A 17,907-nucleotide genomic window follows, 5' to 3' on the forward strand; every position below is an offset into this window, starting at 1 on the left:
TTAATAAGTGTACCTAGATTAAGGAGGACTTCCAATATTGACCAATACGTGTTATTTAATACAAAAATTCAGTCTGTGCAATCAAATCGTTATATGACTAGTATAAAACTTTGAAACCAAGAAAGCAGAGCAAACATATTTCGGTACCTAAAGCAAAAGCATAAGCACTATTTACAGACAGACACATTCATTCATTCCGCTCAAGAGGTCAGAGATCCGATTACCTCTACATCAAGGTGTAGTTTCGCGAAATTACTAGATCAAGAACCGTCTATGTACACTTCCAACAAAATTAAATCCGTGAAAACCCGGCGGAATGCAGTGTTACTTGAGGATGTGGGACAATGACCAGAGAACGACGATCGCTGACGGAACCCAGGAACTCGTGTAATGAGAATTACAACCTTGCGAATATGTGTTACTTTTAATTAACACTGCCACAAGAGAAGATGGTTGGTGCTGTCATCCCTCCCAGCTCCGTCGGTTGTCCCGGTAGTGGCTGCCACAGAGAATGATGTACTGCGGAAATCCTCATACCCGTCGCCACCGCTGACCACCAGCATCTTAGTCCCTTGAACGGCAGCCGATGCCGAATGGCGTCTATTGGAACGATTCCCGTTAGTACTCTGTCCAATGCTCCCAATGATATTCTGTTCCACGCAGTGCAAAAAGCGGACTTGTCCCGTGTGCCCATGCCATATGCCTATTTACCAAAAAAAACATGTTACGTATATTTGCGCGAGCGAACTAACGAACTACTCTGTAGTTTAATAATTCTATGTGCAGCGTTAGTAAATTCAAGCTGTCCATCAGTCTCCTTGGCATAGTATACCGGTTTGTCTCATAATTAAATTTTCATCAAATTCAACCGGTATTTTGTAGGAAACATTAGTACGGAAATACAGTTCACCAGTTATACCTGTTAAGGTTGGGGAAGAATTTAGTCTTGTCGTTCCTGGCTGAATATGCGGCAGATTGACCGTCAGGATAACTCCAGCGCTGGTTCCCACCCATAGCAATTCCTTGCACGCTAACAAGGCGGTAATACGGAGGCAGGCAAATTTATGCTGCCGAAGAATTTCATCACAACCTAAGCAAAATATAATACTTTATCAGGTTAATAACACAAAATCATTGCTTTTGGGAAATATGACTGTTTTGGTGCACAGGGACTTCGGAAATTGGAAAGGTCACAAAGTAGTATATATACAAATCAACTTTGGAGTTAGCGCTTTTCAAATTACATCAAAGGCTTCTGCCAGCTGTTAAAATGAAGTTGGCCTTATTAAACGAATTGCGATATTATTATAGTGTTAACTGCAAAAATCAGTAGGTGTAAGCTTTTGGTTAGCCTGGTTCACTCATTTTATATTAATACTATTATATTTCATTCATTACTATTTACGGGGATCTACATACTCGCAAATATTCTTACCGGCCAGCATTTTCTGTACACTGGGTGTCAGATTGATATCCGCTAGGAAATCGAATGTGATCGCATTGCACAAGCGCAGCACAGCGCTGTTCTGGACTGACATCCACACACCTAATCCACTGGCGGCCATACAGGAGAGCGGTCGACTGGCATCCGATCCGATGGAGAACGTATTCTACAAGTCAAACACTCGTCATAGCACCGGCCCCGGGGGATCTGCCATCGCATACACGTAATACGAGCGTTTTCCCCAAATATTGTCTGTGCATACTTCAACTTTAAGTGTTGAGGGATTGATGACGTGAATGACATTGAGACAGGCGCACCACACTTTGCCGCACGCCAGTGTCATGCGCTGGACAGGTGCGGAAGGAGATCCCAGTTGGATATAAACCGGATGCGTCGTCTCCCAGACACCCTGGGATGATCGGCTGTACACTGCCACCTGACCGTTAGCCAGACCAACGAACACTGTCTGATCCGTATACCTATTCATATGATTTACGTTTAAACAAAATTAATATAAGCAACCTGAATACATTGTAATATATAGCTGACGGCTGTGGTGATCATAAGCCGTATGCGAAACATTAAAATATTTGTATACGCTTTTTCAAAAAATATACAGAATACGTTTTTATAAATCAAATAAATAAAACCTTTATGTAGACATTTATTAAATAATACATCGCCAAACTCCTGAATTAGATGGATGACATAGAAGTACAATAATTAAATTAAATGTTGTACATAACCCTTGTTAGGTGGTTGCGCGACTTACGCTATACTTTGGACGGCGGAAGAATGCTGCAGCTTTAGTCGTGGTTTCTTGATTCGGATGTTGTCGTTGCAGTAATATACCAGGATGCTATTTCAGAAAATGTCCAACGTAAGTACTTGTTCTATCATACTGTTCTTGTATTATTCTGGCAATTTACCATCCATCTTCGGTGCCAATCCACATTGTGCCTTGCGATGGATCCGGAACTGGGTTTTGAGATTTTCCGGCCACTGACATGAGCAGTTGTTCGTGGTCATCTTCGGACATTAGCAGGAAACTGTCCTTATCGCTGTTGGGCAGACTCCGTGAGTGGTCGTCGATGCTGGCGTCCTCATCGGTGGAGTCATCACTGTCCAGTTCCAGATTGAGTGTCGGAGGATTATGAGTATCGCCACTGCTGCTGTGATCGGACACCGGACTGGTATTACGCGAATTAATCACTGATCCTTTTGATCTGTATAAAAATTTTAAGCACGACTATTAACAATATTTACACTTTAACCCGTTGTTTCGATATGATGCGTGTTCATTTGTAATATAAAAAAGTGTATAGTGTTTACAGAGTTATGTAAAAAAATATAACAATTCCAGTAATTGATCCTGTTTATTAGAGTTATTAGTGCAGCCTACGTACAAAATCACACGCTACATTTTATGTGGTTACTTATAAAAATGTCCGATTAAAATTCTTTGAACTTTCTGTATTTTTGAGCCGCGGTTTGACCTTCACTTACAATCCCGTAGAAGCGGGCACCGATGCTATGCACGTGATTTTACATCCACACGCGGTTATGCACGAGGTCAGCGCCGGTTCCGGCTGCATACTGAGAACACAGATTTGGCCAACGTAGCCGTCACTGTTGCATACCCACACATCCCGTAGGTCGCAGGCGTTCAGATCGGTTGTTGCCGCTGAGCAGGTGATCTGCAATCATGCGATATTGCAGCTCTTTGCTGCCTAATGATACTATGCAGTATGCGGTGCGGTTAGTGGCCTTGCCTGCATTCCCGCCCGTGTTTTGCGGATGGGTATGGAACATAGGAAGTCAGGAGGTGGTCGCCGGTCGATTGATAAACCCAACACTTGCTTGGCTTCCAGAAACGCCTTTTCCCACGCATTCTTCTTGCCGGCCGATAAGAAATTTATAGAAATAGCTTCTAAGCCATGCCTGTAATGCCGCAGTGTCATATACTTTGTTATCAGACTCACAGTGATGATTCGAACTTCATTTTAAGAACTTATTCAGTTATTATTTACCTTTTTCAAACTTTATTTAATTTAAAATTTATTCCAACAGTTAAAAATCTGTTATCAAAATTATGATTACTAAATTTACTTCGCAAATGTATGTGTATAACGCCACAAATTTAAACAAAAAACTTGATCATAAACCACAAAATAAAATTAAGCAGTTTCCCGTTTTGGTAAGCATTCTCCAGCAGCAGACAGGGAAGTGCAGCTGATAATTAAAACCGTCCATCAGGTGTTAAGTGTGCGATTATAAGTGACAAGCGCTTAATAATGTAAGCAGCAATAAACCAAACATTACCCGCCGCTGCGCTACTGCATCCCATAAATATTTCAAGCGTTCGTTGCTTACTGGGTGGGAACCGTGAGTTCCAGCTTGGATAAATTAGGATCGTGTGAATGCGCTTGTCGGTCGGTTAACTGACGATTAACCACAGAGATCATATTGCGCACTGCATCATCCAGCGGCTGATGGGATGCCGATAAGTTTCCGGTGAGTTCACTGATCTTGTTCAGAACGCCGAGGTCACTTTCCAGTAGATCGCGCTCAACAAACGGCTTTTTCGCCGTTGTGAGTGCCGCTACAATTACATCATGTGTTACTCGTATAACTCAAAAACCATGCCGCTATTGTGTTATCGTAGGCGGGAGTTACTAATGATTATGCTTCCGCGATTGCTTTGACTTACATCGTGCTAGCTCCAAATCAGCCAGGGAGATCTTCATGAGCAGCTTGTACTTATTATTTTCCAGGGTAGGATATAATTGCGGGCTACAGCTGTGAAAGGCAGTAAAGGTCATCATGGTGCAGCTACCCATTAAAGGTCGAATCATTTATCGACCTTCGGCTTTTCGTCATTATTTACTGCTTGCCTGTTAGAAGAAGGTTTTCGAATTGTGCCCGATTTACGCTTTAAATTGGTAATTACAAGGAGATCCGAAAATAAGAAGAGGCAGCGATCTTTTTTGAGTCCCATATTTCCACTCTACAAGATGGAATGCAGGATAAGTGATCCACTTGTAGTTGTCGCCAAGTACGAGTATGCAGAATATATGAGCCTATCTAATTTTATTTCTGACTTACAGCCATCGTCACCATATCGAATTTGAGGAACTTCCGATTAGGTTCCACCAGCTGCAAAAATAGTCTGTTTATTCAAATGGCAATTAAAATTGCAGTACACGATGGTTAACTTTTTATAAGCGATGTTCAGAAAATCAGTACAAAACGTTCGATTTACTCAGGTGACTTAACAGGAATGATCTGCCGTCAAGGATTTAAGGTTGATCTTTTTATCGGCATCTGAACGGATTACTGGCAGACTTTAATTTGCTATCGTAGACGCGGAAGTAAACTTAATGAAAAAAATTTTAAATAACACTTCAAGGGATTCTTTTTTGCCGATACTATCGTCACTTACGTCGTTCAATCCATCAATGTACATTTCCAGCTCTTTTAATCGAATCATCATTCGTTCGGCTTCGTCAACCTCCGCTTCCATGGCATTGATTTTCAGTGCCAGTTCATGAACTTGATTCTGCGCTGACTCTAAATCTATCCGATCTGGATGATCCTCGGCTGTGTGTTTCAGTAATTCCTGAGGAAGAAACACACGTACGACAATGATGATTGATCATCACAAAAAAATACTTTGGATGGTCGTATTTAATAATCTCCTTAATCTTTCTAGTTGTGTAAATCATGTGATTCAGTTCGCACCGTTATACAAATTCGCACAGATTTTGTACTACGCACGTTCTACTGACCTTTATGAGCAATTCGTATCTGGGAATGCGTTGTACCGGCATAATTAATAATGCATCCAAGTTTAATTTTCCTCGGTGTTCCCGTGCACATTGCTAAAATTTTTTCCGGTATTATTATTTAATTAGATGTCCAATAGGTATCAAGAGTACCTCCAAAAATTTGGCGAAATTAGGTTTCGTGATCTTCGCAAGTTTAATAGCATCCTTCGCCGTTTTCCAGTTATTTATGAATGCCGTATATGTATCGATAACTGATTCTTTGGTAAACTGAAAAGCAAACAAATTTGGGAATGTAATCATACAATCTTATGTGATATCATTTTTATAGGCGAAGTTTAACGTATTTTATTGCATATAAATCTCGCATCTATAACCAGACACTACTGACGTTGAACGTTGAACCCAAATAACCAATACCGTCTTTAGTATATAACTTTTTATTAGCAAAATGTACATGTGCGGCACATTTGTAATTCTTACTTCGTGCACTATGACATCCCCAATTTTTTGTCGCGTATCCCAGCACTCCATTCGTCTTTTCAGCTCTGTTAGAAGATTTTCGTGATGGCATTTGATTGCCGGGATTTGATAGAACATGTTTTCAGCTAAGGTTTTCTCCACCAAATCCTCATTGCCTTTTAGAGTTTCAAAATACTGTAACAAAAAAATTACGTGTTGTTATCAAATACAAATTCAATAAAAAAAGAAGGAAACTAGATAGCTTTTGGATAACGACTCTTTATATTATATCGTATAATTAGCTAGTTTTGAAATTTAAAACCGTGCTCTGCAAAGCTACATTATTGTATCATACCTACGTCAACAGCGCTGTCAACGCAAACGGTAACTTAACTTAAAACAAACACGCTAAAACGATAAGTACGACGTATGATTGTTTTGTGATCTCTGGCGATCGTTCGGGTACCTACTGTTCAGCCGCACTGTTAGGCAACGTAATTGGTAAATATAAAAACCTTCCCATGTAATTACTTCTTTCCGTACGAGATTTATGATAGATAATACGGCGTGAAATAGATTAAAATAATATATCCAGCAATGCTACATTTTGATGATAATAACTAATAAGATTTAACATCGGCTGCGGCACAAAATTGTTAATTATCAGAAAACTGAATGAGGTCTTTGCGTGCTGATTTTAATACAGTTACGAAGGTTAACTCGTAACGGAAAAACTTTTTCCATTGTATTGTTCAGCGTGCAGCACAAATTAAATACTAAAATTGGGCATTGTTAATGCGTGACAGTTATTTTATAATTATTTTATTTGCCACTGACCATGAGGGTACTACACAAGAAAATATTGACTGCGGGATTAATAAAAATTAATAAAAGTATGCGCGATATTTTGAGTTGATGAAACTACCCATTGTTTTTGTAAATCATACATTACTCGCTCAATATATAGCAGCATATTAAATTTTACAAATGAACGTATGAATAGTACTTAGTAATGATAGTGATAACGAATACTTATACCACTTACCTTTTCCAAAATTTGAAGCGATTCCACATAAGTCTTTTCAGTGTCGTATAACTCTTTGGCGATATGAGTCCGGAAATCCTAACAAATGATTAATTAAGCGTTTAATCAATAATCACCATGGGTAGCTAACACGAAACCGGCGTTTTCTGCCAAAGCATTCGATAGCTAATTCCATAGTGGTTGCCTTACCGTGTCGGCAAAAAGAACAACACCGCATGACACCATTTTTTCGTGCTGCTTGTTAGGAATGATTGGGAAAATGTTTTTCAACATGCTGTTCCGGATAATTGTAATACATTCACTCATGAATCGTGTAAGCCGCACAACACAATCCCTTCGATCGCTTTTTAATTGTCACTTATGGAATACAAAACATGAAAGGAGAAATCTCAACGTCATTACACGGGAACACTGTGTAGCGGAAGCCGAGCTTTTCATGTGGAATAAACCCACAGCTACACTGCAGTCAATTGCCTTTGGCGTCTGATCTGTACAGATATAAGACCAACCGGAAGGACTCATCGGGAGTTATGCCGTTCAGCTCAAGTAATCCAAACAAACATAACCATATTTCAGCAATTTTTCACAAGCCCGTCTTTCATTCCCTTGAGTATTGACCTTACTTTATCTACAATAACCATCGTTTTGTCTATGCACACCCGTCAACCGAAAAACTTGCCGCGCTGATGACGAAAGAAATATGTAGCACTCCCTAAACTACCCTCCCCGATCGGCACAATGCGTGTATATATCCCTCTCGTAAAAATAATATATTCAACGGCAAAATGCTAAATAAAAGTTATCCCTGCCGCAACGGTGATGTTTATATACAGTTATACACCGCTTCCCGATGAGCAAATGGACCGACTACGTAAGTGACGTTGAGGTGCGAAATCCCGGACTCGGGACCTGCACATGCCGATCACAAGACCGGGTCGGTTGATTAATTACTGTTTTTCGCACAGTTTACGGCGAATGAAGCCTGATGTAGGGAGCAGCACTTGTCAATATCGGCCCGCTATTTCCGGAATAGTTTGGCTAATTATCAAGGTGTAATCCTGTGAAGACCATTGTGATTTGCCTGCGTCACTGGCAGAGTTGAGTGCACTCGTTGCCCGGTGCGATATGCGATGCGATTATTACGTTGTTACTTGTCACATTTCCTAAACCCTCCCATTCGGATCCCAGTAATGATTGCTCTATTATGTCGTAATGCTTCAGTAAAAGCGGGACCGGCTTAGTTACTTTGTCTTTAAGGTTTCCGGCAGACTATATGGCCGATCTGCCGGAGCCGGCAGTTTTACGTGTTGAATGCCATGCAACTTATTTTTAGTGATCTTGAATTAATCTAATCCTAATACGAACAAAATTACATTTGCATAATTAGACAACTAACAGCAGCGTAGTAATTTTGCACAGTACCGATAGCCGCTGTTATGCGGTTCCTGGTATGCGTTAAATTTTGTTACTGTATTACCATGAAATCTCACTAGCGCTATTGACAGCAAATTCGGTTTTTAATTTTGGATTACGCTCAAATTTTGGCTTTCCGAAGCAGAACGTACTGTAATCAGTTATCCAATTACTTTTGCAAGTAATTATTATGCTTATTAGATTATAATAGATTATTAATAGCCCTGTCATCATCTTATGTTTTCTTACCGTGGCTCGCTTCGTGGAAGGATGTAATTTTGCTCGTGAGCTAATTGACTCGGACGACGGCACACTTTCCGTGGATCCAGAATACACGGCACTGTCAGTGTCGTCGCTGTGTTTTTTCCAGTTAGTGGCGTCGGCGTCCGACGCCGACCGGCAGATATCACCCGGTCGCAGTGCGCTCCCCGCGGAATCACTGAGTCCCGCGGCTGCCACCACATTAAAGAACAAATTGGGCGACGACTTCATTCCCACGTAGTGTCGCGCCAATTTCTCCTCCGCTAACAACTGCGCGGATTGCCGGCGTTTGGGCATGTTGTGGCGTTCCTTACACTCCCCGTTCTCCGTCAATTCTGGCACTAGACCATTTTCCGGCATGACATGCTCGGGTGTTCCCGGTGATGGCTCGGGACTGTTAAGGAAACTGAGATCATGGACAAACTGTCGATTGTAGCCGGCGCGTTCGCGACGCAACTGCTCTTCCTGTAAGCAGATCCCGAATGGACCCCGCGGTTGATGCTTGTCACCATGACGAAAGCTGGCATGAAATGCCGCTCGTAGATTGTTGGCTTTGCCCGGCGCACTGGGAGATATCGCGGCAGTTGGGCATGCACTTCCGTTTGCCGTTTGTTTTTCCCCGGCGGCCGGCGCTGTGCCGCACACGACGTTGTCAGCGCCGGCATTGTTATGGATAGCACTTTCACAGCCGGGCCACGCCCTGGCATCGATTGTCATAATTCCGCCGCTTTCCCGTATGAGGTCGTCTTTGATGCTCAGCGGCAAAGTGATACTGCGATCGCTGTTTTCCGCCTCATCGACACTCTTTGCTGCACTATTGGTCACGTCACTTGTTGCCGGGGCGTTAGGGAGAACCGGCTCGCTGATCGAATAAAGGGCAATACTGCCGGGTTTGGAAAACTCCTGGGCACTGGGCGTCGGGTCACTGTGGTAGCGCAGTTTACGGGCGTCGACTTCCGGGCGTTCCGTGTCGGATTGAGCGGACTGGGTGGCACGGGCGCTGCTTTCTACCGAACCGGGATCCATGTACGAACGCAGACTGGATGACGCCGCTGTGCACGTGCTGTACACACTGTCGGTTAACGAAATGGAGCTTTCAGGAAACGACGACGACGAAAGACGGTTTTCGGGATTATCAATGTCCCAGGACGACGCTGTTGTGTTGGCGATAATATTGTTGGAAAACTGGTTTTCCGGATAGGATAACCCGCCTTTTCGTGGTTGTGGTGGAAAGGTCAACGATGACCCGTTCACATAAGCTTTGCGGTTACTTTCAGAATTTCCGTTGACATACACTTCGGTTTTTGCCGGCAAATCGGTCGTTTGCATATGAACCATGTGCGCACCGGGATCAGTTATATTTTCCAAGGTTGGCAGTGGTGTCTTCTCATCAGTGTCAACCGCACGCGACTCTTGTCGCTTGGATGACAATGCATGAATGGAACCGGAAATGAGGTAATCGCGTTCACTGAGCGCACCGTTAAAGGCGCTGTGCGTCGTGGACACCGTCGGGCTGAACGTGAACGATGAGGATGTGGATTCGGTTTCCATGGTCTCATCCACCGGCCCGGTGCTCTCGGAATAATCGTCCGACACAACGGAGATAACATAATCCGAATCGCGTCGATTTGTCGCCGGTGTTGCGGGGCACACCGGCACCGTGTTGCCGCTGTCATCATGCAGTCCATTGACGGACTGTGTATCCGTATTAATATCCTCGCTGAGCGGCGGCTTGTCAACAGTCGTGGTTGCCGTCCGCAGTTTGGTATCGGTATTTGTATCCACACCAGCACTGGCGACGGGCCGCGCCGCCAGCTGAGCTACGTGATCACATTTTCGGTACAGCTGGAAGTGCTGACGAATGTCACTAATTAATGATGCAATATCCTCCGATACTTTATACATTGTGCCGGCGCTGTGCTTCATGGCGGGAGCGAAGAGTGTACTTTCACGATCTTCGGACAGCGTCACACGTAATCGCTCCTTACGTATCACTGGAATGTCCGCTTCATCCACACGCAGAATTCCGAGCAAATGATCGGAATTTTGATCGTTTTCCGGTTGCGAAAGTGCTCGCATAACTCCATCTGGCGGCGGTAACCTTGGCTGTGCCGTCTCATTAATAATCGTTGCATGATCCGCTCTCGTATTACACCCATTAATACCGGCCTCAGTGTGCAGTGAATTTTTTTGACCCACTTTCGCCTCTTTGGCTCCAGCTGCTGCTGCTGTGGCCGCTGTCGGAACGGCCGCCTGTCGGCCCGTGCGTTTTTCCTCATTAGGCGGACATTTCGACGCATGCTCGCAGGATCCCAGCCGGTCGGTAATGCGAAACTTGGAAAAGTTTAATCCCGCTAACAGACTCTCCAACTGGCTGGTATCCTGTTTACTGGGCATCTTTCCCAAATGAAATTCCAAACCGTTGCCGTTCTTCAGTTTGAGTTTGTTGAGAAAGGCACAGGTGCTGGCAAATGTCGGCATACTACGCTGCACTTCCCCATTGGTCCCATTATTGTCAGCCGTAGGCAGGCGGCGCCCGTTGGGCGGTAGGCCTGCCGACAGCGGGTTTTCACTGTAGACCGTACCGTCTGGGCAGCGCACGAGTAATCGCACCGCATTAGGATTAGCTCTTTTACTGGCCTTACTCAGGCAGTCCACGCAGGATTTCTCAGGGGAATTCTCGGAAAACAACTTTACCAGACTATCTACGGAATGATTGTGCTCATCAGCGGTGGCCTTGGTGATCAGTGACACTGGAGAGGCATTATGCGGATTGTGCTGGTGCTCCGGCGGCCCTGTCCGACGGGTTGCGTGGGGGGATGTTAAGGTCAAGAGTGCTGAAGAGCTGCTGCCGATAGTGGCCGGGACGGAGCCTTTACGGCCGTACTGTGTACGCGGCAGCGACGTGGCGATGGTCGGGGAGGATGCTGATGATGCGGAGAAGCGACGCGCACTGGCCACCGGTGATGTCGTAACGCCGTTCGAACGCAGCTTCTTGGATAATGGCCCAAAGTCCGGCAATTCATCAACAATAAGTTTATTTGCATTATCGGCTGTAGTGTGCTGCTGGACAGTTGCTGACATGTGATTGGCATTGGCAGATGTTGTCAGTAAATCCAACTTGGTCGGACGTGCAGCCGCAGCTGAGGATTTACTGAAGCTCAGCTGTGTTTCGAACAAACGCTCCAGTAAAACTTTCTGATTCCGTGAGCGGGATTCCACGTCGGCGATTAAGGCATTAAATTCTGAGACTTTTTTGTCAGCTTCCGTGGCGAGTTCGGTTAAACGTGAATAGTTGTTGCCGTCTGTACTGCCAACACTCGTACTGTCGCCGGTAAGCACAAACAGCGCTTTGCCGGTTTTCATACACGTCTTGGCTCCGTTTGCCGCTGCACAGGATCCGGACAGAGTTGGTGCCGAATGACCATTAAAGATTTTCGGATACTCATCAGTGGCGATATTGATAGCAGTTAGTGACATTATTATGGCAGCATGGAGAGATGTTTATGGATAATTAGGCGGCAAATATAAACCATATCCAAATGTTGTAACCCAGAGCAGGCGGTATAACTGGGTTTATATACAGTTTGGCTAGTAATTATCAGATTAGCGGCAAATGGCAAAAACCAATCCAAAATAGCAGATGCGGTTTTAGAAAATCCAGTGGTTGTGTTTTTTTTGCAATTGGACGGTGCGCTTACAGTAGTGTGCATATTCCAAGTAGTCGAACTGTTCAAGCCGGTCAGATTAGCCACTTCGACAACAAGCACTCAAAAAAGCGAATATATACACACATGCACACAACAGACCTCCCGAACGGCGAGAGCGAGGTCGCGTAATCACGTATCAACCAGCGGGCACGGAGAGTTAAATGCTCTGAATATTACGTGACCGACGTCGGATATCGGATGCTGCAGCAGAGAGAAATCTCCACATGTTGACTCATAAGATCAGGCGGATGATGCGGCGGTGGAATACCGGCTGAATGGCTGCACCGGTTGCCAGCCAATAAGTAGATGACTGTGACGAATATCCCGAAAACAACCGCTGATTATTACCCAATATGATGGCAGCTGTGGCGGCCGTGGCGCGCGGCGCTCCAGATAAACTTCAACTCATTAAAACCAATGATGACCCTGATGCGCATGTGGGGTTGTGACAGTCCGCGCAGTGTACAACGAAAACACACACACAGACTGCACCGCCGCGTATGTTGACGTATGCAGCGCAAATCCTGGGAAACGGCACTGTTAACTTTTGACGACAAAATCTATCTGCAAAAACAAATATGAATGTATGCACCGATTTGTAAACAAATTTCTTCGTCCCCGCATAACACTGGACACCACTTATCGGAAATTGTCACCTTAAAGCAAAATTTGGAAACACTTGTGTGTACTGTATAATCCCGGCGTGCATCTTACCGGTTGGCGATCGCCGATCTGTCATGTAAACGCTGTATACACAGACTTTCTATACACGATGTCACATGCATACTTGGCGGATAAGATAGCAAAAAAATGTTGCTTTTGGCAGGTTTACTGTAGCCCAAAATCCGGCTAAATATGTGGGAGAGGAAGTAAAATTATCGGGGAAGGATGATTTGAGCAAATTACATGGGCTGCTGCCACCACAGCATCCCCGCTGTGTTATTTCCTCAAGGCACACTCATCTGACACATTCTATTACCATCAGGATCATCTTTCCGATTAATCATCTTTACTTTCCGCACAGTAAATTCTAAGCGATTTATAATAGTTTAAATATAGTCATAAAATTTTGCACCAGTGGATTTACTGCCGGTCGATTCAAGTAGTGCTAAAACGGCATGCACGAGCAGCACGGCTAATACACAAATTTGTTTATCACCTGACCGGTGAGAGAATAATTTTATGCAATCGCCTTGATTAATTACTCAATCAAATTCTGTGAATATTATGGAAATGAGGCTTATCTCTAAAAGATGTTCCTGCTTGCGTACATTTCGCAGTATACATTTCGATATGTACAATATGATGCAATTATAATTGTCAGCCAACTGCACAAGAAAAACGTGGAAATCGGAACTAGTGACTAAACCCAGCTGTAACGTTAACACAATGATAGAATCAAAAAAAAGCAACTTACGGTATACAAGAAGAAACAATAAAAAATATTCCAATAAAATAATCCATTAAAAATATGACATTTAAATGTGACAGTTAGTTATCATATTTTTAATTTACCTTTACAGAAAGGTTAATGTGAGCTGCAGTTCAGCAACAGTTGGCAGGATATCTCGATTTTGGGTGCAAACTCACTTTTAAAATTCAAGAATTAGGAATTCAGTAATAGAAGTCTCCATTTCACATTTGCCGGTAAACATTGATATCAGATTAATTTCAAATTTTAGACAACCGAGTGACCGTACTGCGTATTAACAATCTGCCGGTATCTTGATCGCCATGCACCACATAAGCTATTACTACAGTATCAACGCAGTCAGCAGAAAATGTTCGATTAACCGCTTGAACACAATGCACTAACGCCAATATTTACACGGACCGCATGAGATATGGCACATCCTGTCAAAGGTGGACCAACGAAACACAAGGTTCTCCTGCTTACATAAAGAGAGCAACACTTAGGAAAGAATGAATCTATTTAGCCCCAATTTGCCTCTGTTCAGTTTCTTCTGTTTCGGCTGTGAATCAGTGTTTATGCAAACAAAACCAATGATAGGGTAACATTTATACAAATATATGTAATTACCTTTTTTATTACGAAATTGCAATAAAATTGCAAGGAAAATATTTATTCAGAGAAATATAAGGAACAAAGTAAAAATGTTTCGCGGCTAAAACTTCAATGTGCAACTGCACCGTATATACAGTACGTGTATGTATATTGTACATCTAATAATTGAGAAATGTGGTGCACGTATTGTGTCCGTTCACACGGCTACACATTAGCGTCCAATTTTTCTGGTCCGCACATAACCAACAAATGAAACAGGTGAAGTGGCCTTTCCGGTCATGCGGGCGTTTCCTGTTTGGGATTGAAAAATCATGCACTTGACTCGCTCATTAAACATTGACTGCAAGCATCCACAAGTGGCATACTTCTACATGCGCAAAACAAATCTAGCACAGTGCAAGCTGTATGTATCGTTTTCAAGTTCAAGTAAGGTATTACTGGACAGTGGATACTAGTGACGTGGACCTGCGCTATGAGTCATTAAAAAAAAACTTCAACAGGTAGCCACCGGATTCATACACACCATAACTAGGAATGGTGCAGGGAAGGACTGGGAAAACTTCAAACGGTTTGTGTAATGTTGAGCAATTTCAGTTACTTGATTGTACGAGGTATATAACAAATCCCACGAATATTTTTAGCCGCTAAATAGTAAACGGAGCACGAACAGGTACCGTATAGTCCGTAATACATACATGCGCGTACTTCCGGATCATCGAAGCGATTTGTTGAATATTACGGCTATATACTGCAGACTGATTACTGGTATACCTGATATGGTTTATGTGCTAAGATCATTACCCAGATTTCATTAAGAATTATGCAAAAGCGCAACCTATCTTTCGTAATGTGGGATTATTAGAGCGTTACAACATTGTGCATTTAAATATGCAAATCCGCAGACTACGTACGCGGCACTGCAACGGCAATAACATGGTTCCATATTTATAATATTATAATATTATTGTTAACGTACGTATAATGAACCTATTTGATCATATTATATCAGTTTATCGGTATTTTGTATAAAAATTTTGGTATTTCAATAATAGAACTGCGAAGCTAGTTTTTATGGAATAATTTTAAAACTGATTCTGCCATGAAACATTTTTTACGGAAGCGTTTATTGTATATCATGGTGCATATGCGAATCTCACTTTACGCTTCTTAACAACCACAGTTACCACGCATACGTATCTACAAGTACTATAAAATATCCCTGTACAGTAGGAGAACAGCCTGTGATTATGAAACCATAAACTTTGTATTCGCGCGCCTATGTGCAATTATGTTAAGCTTACAGTCCCCTTTCCCCAAATTTATATCTCTTGTAAGTCCATGCGTGATAATTAAGTACAGTAATTATAAGCTTATGCAATGCGCCGGTGCATAAATGTAATAGCTGTTATTAATATTTTGCTTCAAATTTGGAAAGTAATAATAGTATTTATGATCATATTATATCTCTAAAGCAAATGCGCGTTTACGTTAAACAGACAAATAAAGAAAATCTGTATTTGCACAACTGCCTGCTAAATCAATATTCGTTCTGACTTGCAGATGATCTGCTAAAAATGCAGAGCAAAGGAGTCTGGTGCACGGTAAATATTGGTGTTTAACTGCATTAGCATTTCTGACGAGGTGGTTAACCGTAATTTCTGCATTCGCAATCAACTGCAGACGTTCACCTTATAGCGCCTTTTAATTAGTATATGAACTTCCGGTAAATAAAAGCCTCACTTAATTACCGGTTAATCAAGGATTCACTTCTTTGTGTAAGCCGTAGTCCATGACCCAGTGGGACCCCGTACGATCTGACTTGTGCTACTGATCGTATTGAGCAAATTAATAATTAAAAGTTACAGTATGTTTTTGAAAAACCTAAAACGAAAACCATAATACGTTTCAAAATGCTATAAACAAGTAACCACGTTGAATGTGTATGTATACTGTATGCTTACTCGTGTATCCTTATCGTAAATATGTACATCAGTAGCAAATGCAAATGGAAAACATGAGGAAACACGATCGTGATTAATGCTAAAAATTAAAATCGCTTATTGTTAATTAAAAACATATCTGCCTTAATGGTAGTCTGTCACACGGTACTTTATAATCACGTAATTCATACTCGTGAGGTGTTTCATTCAAGAAGTTATTTCTAAAAAAAATTCAAGCGTGCAAGTTGGTTTCATAATAATTGAACCGAATGAGTTGACTGACAATCTGACAATACGGTAAGCATTTTTCTAGTGTCAAATACGTATGCGCTTTACATTAATCGAGTAATTACAGCAATGCTGCATACCTGTAGTAAAAGTTAACAGCGTTTTTGGACTGGTAATTTGCCACGGCGACCGTGTGAAGAAGGCAGACGTAAATCCGGCAGGATCAATGTCGGCAGCTTACTTGACCACTGTGCAGCTCTGCAAGATTCCGAAAATCTCCGGTGTTGCGGCGTTGAAAAGATGGAAATTAATGATCGAATCTCCCAAACTGCTTCCATATGCCAGGTAAGATACTATAAGTCTGCCGTTACAACTCACATGTATAGTATACCGCACGTTCCTGCGCCGGTGACTTCTCAATGCACAATGTCCTTATACACAATAAAGGAGCGTTTATTGTCGGACCGCGTCGCTCGCTAGACAATCACACTTCAACAGCTCCGCCCTCTTGTCCAGCAGCAGGCTTGTCTTTGTAATTCATTAATGTATTCCGCTATTGACAGTCTGGACGTGATATGACGATGCCATAAGTGCAGAGAAATCTGTCAAGTAAAATTCTGCGGCAAAAGAAAATCCAATTTCGCATGCGCGCTTCGGTTCTGAGGGCATTTAGCATAATTCCACGCTAAAAATCTTGCCAGCCTCCGCTGGCCTCCGCTTGGAATCAAGGGAGTATGTTGGGCCACCCCCATTTCTACGCTGCAGCGCTTGCACGCATTTGATCGTTTCCAAATATATATAAGACTGAGATAGTGGTTCTTATTATAAATATCCTAATAGAGCTATATTTTATTTTTCTGTGTGTAACAGATTCATAATCAACGATGCGAAGACGGCTACGTTTTCTAACAGATACGACATGCACATCTTCGCCTGTTGCAAACAACAGTCAGATACAAAATGCGACCCTGCCGCATAAAGTGTAGACCAACATGGGCTAAAATGATTTTTTGCTCTTTTTTCTTACATTTGTTTACCGATACGCAATAAGCGGCTGTTTGTTTATTTTCCGGTATGTACCTGCACGATCACACCGTCATGTGGGTATATATGTGCTAAATACCGGTACCGGTATTCTGTTTGAGTTTGACGGTACTGAAATTATAACTATAACCCGGGCAGCGTGCCTCGTAAAGCATTAAGCGCCAGTTTTGATATCCGTTATCTCTCCACATGCAGATTCTTGAACACACATATCGAACAAATTTTCCAAAAACATTTCCGTATTTGAAGACGTGCGTATATTTTACATTTCCGACCTGCTTGCATTGTTTAGTGTTTACTGTTAATCCGATACAAACAAAGACACTACCGCTTTCGACACTTTTCTCTGTAGTGGTGTATTGCTGAACTCTGTAATAAATACTGTAATCAAACACAATTGTTAAGAAAAGGGATGCAGAACGCTTGCAGTATCTAACCGTATGCGCTTGTATATATGACCCAATCTGTCAAATATTACATTTGCATAGTCTTGCATCTGTATAAACTTCATGAAGTTGCATTTTATTTTAGTATGTCCGTACCCAGTCA

At 42.5% G+C, this 17,907-nt stretch overlaps 1 protein-coding gene across 3 annotated transcripts; it reads right to left on the bottom strand.

The window, feature by feature from the left end:
* Positions 1-48: 48 nt before the first annotated feature.
* Positions 49-17,067, bottom strand: LOC129584915 (uncharacterized). 3 transcript variants are annotated; one of them, XM_055477344.1, is made up of 19 exons: positions 16,455-17,067; positions 8,399-12,684; positions 6,737-6,814; positions 5,713-5,886; positions 5,383-5,499; positions 5,233-5,325; positions 4,887-5,063; positions 4,550-4,600; positions 4,339-4,451; positions 4,155-4,243; positions 3,818-4,046; positions 3,217-3,385; positions 2,951-3,141; positions 2,374-2,670; positions 2,217-2,303; positions 1,707-1,923; positions 1,436-1,610; positions 920-1,090; positions 49-703 (listed from the first exon to the last, which is right to left on the bottom strand). In XM_055477344.1, the coding sequence occupies exons 2-19, from the start codon at positions 11,888-11,890 to the stop codon at positions 429-431; spliced, it is 6,195 nt and encodes a 2,064-aa protein (XP_055333319.1). In that variant the 5' UTR covers positions 11,891-12,684; positions 16,455-17,067; the 3' UTR covers positions 49-428. The 3 variants fall into 3 exon arrangements, with proteins under 3 accessions (XP_055333319.1, XP_055333320.1, XP_055333318.1); XM_055477345.1 differs by lacking the exon at positions 16,455-17,067 and adding an exon at positions 13,636-13,784; XM_055477343.1 differs by lacking the exon at positions 16,455-17,067 and adding an exon at positions 12,835-13,185.
* Between the last annotated feature and the right edge of the window lie 840 nt (positions 17,068-17,907).

This window comes from Paramacrobiotus metropolitanus, unplaced genomic scaffold (assembly GCF_019649055.1).
Source record: "Paramacrobiotus metropolitanus isolate TYO unplaced genomic scaffold, Prichtersi_v1.0 Parri_scaffold0000015, whole genome shotgun sequence".
In the NCBI taxonomy this organism is placed as follows: domain Eukaryota; kingdom Metazoa; phylum Tardigrada; class Eutardigrada; order Parachela; family Macrobiotidae; genus Paramacrobiotus; species Paramacrobiotus metropolitanus.

Bases quoted from the DNA above. Each gene is read 5' to 3' on its own strand.
- LOC129584915 (XM_055477344.1), bottom strand. From the start codon at position 11,890: ATGTCACTAACTGCTATCAATATCGCCACTGATGAGTATCCGAAAATC. The intron at 5,064-5,232 runs GTCAGTAGAACG...TTTCTTCCTCAG, and splicing joins GATACGAATTGCTCATAAAG to GAATTACTGAAACACACAGC. The intron at 3,142-3,216 runs GCAAGGCCACTA...GCATGATTGCAG, and splicing joins AAACACGGGCGGGAATGCAG to ATCACCTGCTCAGCGGCAAC.